The 7,284-nt window shown below is 38.0% G+C and overlaps 1 protein-coding gene across 1 annotated transcript in view; it reads right to left on the bottom strand.

The window, feature by feature from the left end:
* Positions 1-245: 245 nt before the first annotated feature.
* The window catches only part of SEC63 (SEC63 homolog, protein translocation regulator), an 81,373-nt gene continuing 74,334 nt past the window's right edge, over positions 246-7,284 (bottom strand). The window contains exons 18-20 of the mRNA XM_037743943.1: positions 5,583-5,681; positions 2,275-2,379; positions 246-1,326 (exon numbers count right to left, since the gene is read on the bottom strand). Of these exons, the coding sequence (XP_037599871.1) occupies positions 1,183-1,326; positions 2,275-2,379; positions 5,583-5,681 (348 nt within the window). The 3' untranslated portion in view covers positions 246-1,182. The remainder of the gene's footprint in view (positions 1,327-2,274; positions 2,380-5,582; positions 5,682-7,284) is intronic.

The raw sequence follows: 7,284 nt of genomic DNA, 5'->3' as shown, positions 1-7,284 counted from the left end.
ATATTCACCCTCCCTCAATGATTCATCATGTACACATCTCTACTCTTTATAAGCACTATCCTTCCAGCTATACTATGAGGGGGAATCCCTCTCACTCCTGGGTTTTTCTGTAGCATACAGAAATAGCAGTCACTTTAGCAGTAATGTACAATATTATTCAACTTTTAGCTGAAAAGTAAAGGAGTGGATTGCCCTATTTATGTCCTTTCTCTTACAGTAAAAAGACACACACCATTGAAACATAAAATGAGTCAACAAAGTTCTATTTTTATTGACAGAAGTCCAAAATGAATACAAAAAAAAGCTTCCTTTGCATGTTATACTTACTTTCCTTAAAAAGCTTCTGATAGAGTCAGGTAGACTGAAAACTAAGGATGTAGTTCAGCTTTTATAGTGAACCTTTTTAAAAAAAGGTTTAATAACATAAGCCACCAGTATGAGAAAACATACGGTCCCACTAATACTTTTAGACCTACAGCTTATCAAAAGTATTAGATCCTGCATTGATCTGCTAAGAGGTTTAGAAATGTTTTAAGCCATTAAAAGCCATTTTTATAATCTGTCTGATAACTCTGGGCAATTAAGAAAAGGAAAATTCCAAAACACAGCCCTCTATATCATGTGGAATGTGAGAGAATGCCAACTTATGACCAAGATAAGTAAAAATAAAAGTTTAAATCTATGAATGGAGCCGTTACAGTCTTGTATCACTGCAAAATGTCAATAATAGAGCTTATCAAGAGATTATAAACTTGAGCGATGTTACTTAAAACATTTGTGGTGTTTAACATACTTTAATGTTTGCTAAAACTAAAGCCGAACAAAGAAAAGTCGCTCGTTTATAGACTGTGTCTCCTGTGTCTTTACTTTTACTGGGACCATAGATTGATCAGATAATACATAGCCCACACTTCCGGACAGTTATAATAACAAAGGATTTATTTTCGTTGCAGATGAAATAAATGCACCAGCCCATACTTGAAAGGTTTCAACAAGCCTAACATTTTTCAGGTTGTACCAAGGCACCGCCACTGCCTAGTTATATTATGCACCCATTTCCAGAGTAAAAAAACTACACCTCCCTCAACATCAGTTCTGTACTGTTTCTGGTTTATTTTACACTTCCAAAACGGCAACAAATTGCAAATATCTGCAAACACTGTGGTCCTTTCATAGTACTGCTTAGTCATCATCTTCTTCTTCCTCCTCTTCTTCCTCAAAGCTATCTTCAAAGCCCTCACTGTCCTCCTGGTCTTCATCCCCCTCTATTGCTGTATCCCACTGTGGGTGATTTTCTGGTACAGGCTTAGCCTCATGAACTTCCAACTAGAAAGAAGAATTAAATACAGACATCAGAAATTTGGGGAGAAGTAATGGAAGAAATCCGGTAAATAAAAGGTTTTCTTTGATCACAGCAATTATAAAGAAATAGATTTTTATGGATATACTTCTAAATTCAACTTATTCATTTAGAATAGATACTTCATCCCAGAAATAAAACAACTAAATATAACAATATGTGAATGTAGTAAAATTTCTAATACGAGTTTGGTATTCTGATCCTATATGTTATACTACTTATGCATGTAGTTCTGTGGCATAAAATAATTGTGATTCTTGAGCAAGAACACTGACTCGTATCTTAATAGAAGCCTTCTACTGAAGGAAGAAAAACCCGAGATATTTTGCAGTCTCAAGACTTGTGATGTACAATTCCATAGCTAATAAAAGAAATATGGAACCCTCATGGAAAAAAAGAGGTTGGCCTTTACTGGCTACTTCTACCCTTTATAGTGCAATAATACTTTTAGCGCCATCTCTCCAATAGGACACCGTTTATCAAAAGCTCAAGTGAATTGGTAAACAAAGATTAGCGTGTGCTGCAAATGATACAGAAAGTATATGCTCAAATATGATAAAAATAAATTAGTTTCAGAAATAATAAATACTCCAAATAGAATCTGTGGTAAATATATATATATATGCTTTTCTAATGAAAACGGAACCCATTTGCAGGCCTTATAAAGTTACAGCACATTAAAATGTATCTCTAAAGTAATTGAAATTTCAATGTTCTAAATTGTTATATTCCTTAAAAACCTAAAACCTTAAGTTTATTATTGCAAGAGTAGTCCATCAAGTGTATCACATATAAAGTATGAGATGACTACTTCTTCCTTCCATGACTCTACATTTTAAAACTAGAAATGTTTTCCTAGTGTATTAAACACTTACACAGCAAACTATTATTTACCGAAGAGTCACTTTTCTTACCTTCAATGGTTTAATCTGATCCAAACCCATATAGGAGTCTGATCTCAGAAACACAGTATACTGATAATTTCCTGGCTTGCCTGGTGCAGGAAATTTCAGCTCTACCTAGAAGATAAAATCAGCACTTAAAAATCTGTATTTTGGGGAGGAAACAGCTCACTCCCTAAAATTCCTAGACCACAGTATTTAACAGCCAGGTGTTTACTTAGATGATATAGAAAATCCCAACAAATGTTATTAAAGTCCTTATAAATAATAAAAAAAAAAGTGAACATATTATAAATGCCTCACAAAGACGAAATCAAATTATGCATAACTGATGAGGTAAAATTGTATCTCTGCAATTCAAGAAAGCAATACTTAAAGCAATCAAATTCTATGCTATCACCCTGAAGAAATTTAGTAGATATAAAAGCATAAACAATGAAATGTTGGAATAAAACAACAGACTTCACTAGATAGGAGACACTTCTCGCCAAATTTTCTTATTTCTAGAATAAATGCCCAATACCAAAGGTCAAGAAGATATTTTATTAACCAACAAATCACGAACTGCAAATACAAACAGTAAAAAAGTTTCTATCCCACTTGGACAAAAGAAGAACAATTTTTTTTTAAATGACATTTGAATGCTCTGGTGATCTGCCTCCAATCTCCAAAATCCATATTTTATAGACTAAATATTAAAATATGCTAGTTTTTGAAAACTAGAAAAAAATCACAAAGGAATCTTTTTCTTTAAATTAATCTCAGTTTGGCCTGTTAACACAAACCTAGAAATTATAAAAGACTCTTTAAATCATACTACAAAAAATAAATAAGAAAATGGATAAACAAATAGCTATTTATATTTCTGTCTGGTAGAAACAACCAGAATAGTAAAACACACTGGGGAGGTATATTTACAACATGTATCACAAAGGGCTAATTTCTTAAATTAAAAAAAAAAAAAAAAAAAAAAATTTTAACTTTTTTTTATTAAAAAATTTTAATAACTTAAAAAAAATCAATTTTTTTTTTAATAAAGCAGGGTTTCACCATGTTGGTCAGGCTGGTCTTGAACTCCCGACCTCAGGTGATCCGCCCACCTTGGCCTCCAAAGTGCTTGAATTATAGGCATGGGCCACTGCGCCCAGCCCCAAACCAATTTTTTAAGACAACCAAAGGGAATAATGGTCACAAACAGACACATAAAAAAGATGACTCAAACACAAGGAAGGTGTTAAGTTTCAATCTTCAGAGAAATAAAAACTACACTGAATAGAATGAGCAGAGTAAAAACTGATTCAGACATGCATCATCGATATATGCTTAAAATGAATGGGTAAAGCACTGTTGGAGAATAGGACATTCACACATGGCCTAAATATCAACCCACAGATTAGAGGGGGAGAAAAATACCTCTACAATAGAGAAAAACCTTAACTAAATGAGCAACCTTAATATCATGAACAGAGGGCAAAGTGATTTACTGTACCTCTGACATAATGCACTAAGGCACATCACCAACATAGGGTGCTTGCCAAAAACATGTAAGATGGACATAATAATGAGTAACCAATGAGACAAATTCATATTAAATGATATTCTACAAAATACCTTGCCTAGAGTCATAAAAAATATCAGTGGCATGGAAAGATTAAAACAGAACAAGGACAAGAAAGTATTCAAGACTAAAAAGGTATGACAACCAAGTATAATGTAAAATCACTTTTTCTTTCTTTCAATACAGGGTCTCACTCTGTTGCCCAGACTGAAGTACAGGAGTGTGATCATGGCTCACTTCGGCTTCAACCTCATGGGCTCAAGTGATCCTCCTGCCTCAGCCTCCTGAGTTAAGTTGGGACTACAGGTATGAGCCACCATGCCCAGCTACAATGTGTGATCCTTGATTAGCTCCTGACTTTAAAAATAAAACAAAAAACTATAACAGATACTAGCGGAATCGTTTTTGCAGTTTGAATACAGACTGCATATTAGATAATTATCCCATATCAATGTTAAATTTCCTGAGTACAATCTTTGTAGTGGGCCTATGGAGAAGGTCCTGGTTTTTTGGTCTCTCCACATTGCCCAGGCTGCTCCTGAATTCCTGGGCTCAAGTGATCCAGCTGCCTCAGCCTCCCAAAGTGCTGCGATGACAGATGTGAGCCACCATGCCCAGCCAAAGGCCCTGGTTCCTAAGAGATACATGTCAAGTAGTTGGGGTGTCATGTTATGATGTCTACAAGTACCTCAAATGGCTCAGGGGAACATATACATACACGTGCATGTTTTGTATGTGCACATATAGTGAGAGAAAAATAAAACAAGTAACGGCTAAATGTAAACAACTGGTAAATATAGGTGGGAATCCAGGGAGGTTTCATGATACTGTGCTTGTAACTTTTCAATAGGTTTTAAAACTTAAAAGATCAGAGAGGCCATACACAGTGGCTCATGCCTATAATCCCAGCACTTTGGGAGGCCAAAGAGGGTGGAACTCTTGAGCTCAGGAGTTTGAGACTAGCCTGGGCAACATGGGTAAACCCTGTCTCTACAAAAAATACAAAAAATTAGCCAGGCATGGTTGTACACGTATGTAGTCCCAGCTACTTGGGAGGCTGAGGTGGGAGGATCACTTGAGTCTGGGAGGCAGAGGGTGCAGAGAGCCAAGACTGCACCACTGCACTCCAGCATGGGTGACAGAGTCAGATCCTGTCTCAAAAAAAAAAAAAAAAATTCAGAGGAAAAAATAACACTAAGATCTAAGATGCTACTTTTCACCTTTCCAACTAGCAATGATATTCAAAATGTCTGACATGCTAAGAGGCAATGGGCATGTTTAGACATTCATTCTTTCTATAGAGAAATAAATATCTAGCAATATAGATCAAAATTACAAACATCCAGAGCTTCTGGCCCATCAAAAATTTCACTCAAAAAATCCACACTGTCAGTTCTTAGATTTTTTTTTAGACAAAATATATAATACTTAGCACTAATGCAGTAAGAACAAAAATTGTATCACTAAATTCTGGAGAGGACGAGGAGGAAAGGCATATATTCTTAGACACTAACAGTGAAGACTCCCAAAACAAGCTGAGAACAAGTTTTTAAAACACTAAGTTGACTACCTATAACAATTATTTATAAATTTCCAATGAGCTTACTCCCAAAACATTCAGAGAACAGTTACAAAATGCAGGCAATGAATAGAATACAATATGCCAAATATGATCAACTGCTTTTTTAAAAAAGATTAATGAAGCAGCATGATGGTAAGTTGTGCTTCGTTAAATACTGAAATAATGTTGTTTGGTAATTACCTCTTCTGTATCTTTTAGTGTACACACATGATATGGCATGGATATTAATGTCTGCTCTTTCCTATCTGCAATGTAAAGCCACCACCATTCTTGTTTTTCCTGGAGAAAAAAAAAAGAAGAAGAAGAGTATTAATAATCAGAAAGAACTAGGGAGAACATAATTTTGGCCTCTCTTAGCTGACAAAGTGCTTGGTACAGAATAGGTGTTCAAATGAATATTTACCGAAAGAATAAGCTGTTCTTAACATTTGTAGATCCATTGTCTAAAAGCATTTCATATACAATTTGGGGGATTTCAATAGCTCCTTAAAGCCTATTGATTGGCCTTCATATTAAAAACCCCTGACTTACCTTAAGTGACAAGCATTATTCTAAATATATATAACTATTGCACTAGTATGTAGCAAATAATCTTAGTAAACTTACCTAATAATAAGCAAAAGCCACTAATTAGTAGTGGAAGGAACTTGGGCAGCCAAATCAAAAGTCAATACATTAAATATTTTATACACTTTGAAAAGAATATCTCAGCATGTAAGAGCCTATTTATACTTTCTATTGCCCATGATTTTACCAAGCTTGGCATTTCCAGATGAACTCCAAAAAAAATTAGGAACAGAAAAAAGAGCTGGGTTAAAAAAAAAAATCGGGGTGGGGGCAGGGAAGCCGAATGGGAGCTTCTCCAGAGCTCAGCTCCCAGCAACTGAGACAGAACCAGAGTGATATTTGTATCTCCGAACAAGGTACAGGGTTCGTTTCAAAGGGACTGGTTGAACGGCAGGATTAACCCAAAAAAAGCCAGCGAAAGCAGCACAAAGGGGGTGAGTCAAGGCAAGGAGAGGCACTGCCCCACCTGGAAAATGTATTTGGCACGTAGGATAGAGGGACTTCACCTCCTTGGTACTACGATTCAGATACAGCGCTTCACTCCGTGTGACTGCCGCAGCACACAGCCCAGGAAAACACCACCTGGCTGAGAACCGACCCAAGTTGCAGACGCGGCGGGTACAGCCCGCAGCTCCTGCCAGACCGCTGCCTTGTCAGCGCAGTCCAGGGCGGAGGCTTGGACTAACAACGAGAAGGCTTGTGAGAAGGAACTGCCTGACCCACATAGGAAGGGGTGAGTTGAAAGCAGGGAGGGGGATACGGCCAGAAAGGTCCAACCCCCACGAGACACAGCAAGCGGAATCCCTCTCCTGGGAGAGTTTCACAGTTAACACATCAGACCGAGCTCAATCTGGGAGCAGCGGGACTCCACCGAGGGAAAGAAGCCCTCCATTGGGAAGGCGGGGCTAGTCCCACTTGCCTATGCAGAAACCAGGCGAAGAATAAACAGCTGCCGGGCTGAGACCGCGGCAGCCCAGCAGCGCCTCCACAGGCAGGCAGCGGACAGACAGTCCCAAGCGGCACACTGACACCTGCATTTAAAAAAAAAAGCCGGGCTTGGTGGCTCACGCCTGTAATCCCAGCTCTTTGGGACGCCAAGGCGGGCGGATCACCAGGTCAAGAGATCGAGACTATCCTGGCCAATATGGTGAAACCCCGTTTCTACTAAAAATACAAAAAAAAATTAGCTGGGCATGGTGGCGGCGCATGTAGTCCCAGCTACTCAGGAGGCTGAGGCAGGAGAATTGCTTGAACCCAGGAGGCGGAGGTTGCAGTGAGCCGAGATCGCGCCACTGCATGCCAGCCTGGCGCCTGG

This window comes from Cebus imitator, unplaced genomic scaffold (genome assembly GCF_001604975.1).
Source record: "Cebus imitator isolate Cc_AM_T3 unplaced genomic scaffold, Cebus_imitator-1.0 Scaffold160, whole genome shotgun sequence".
Classification (NCBI taxonomy): Eukaryota; Metazoa; Chordata; class Mammalia; order Primates; family Cebidae; genus Cebus; species Cebus imitator.
Note: the sequence above shows the minus strand (reverse complement) of the source record. Positions and strands in the feature narration are given on the sequence as shown.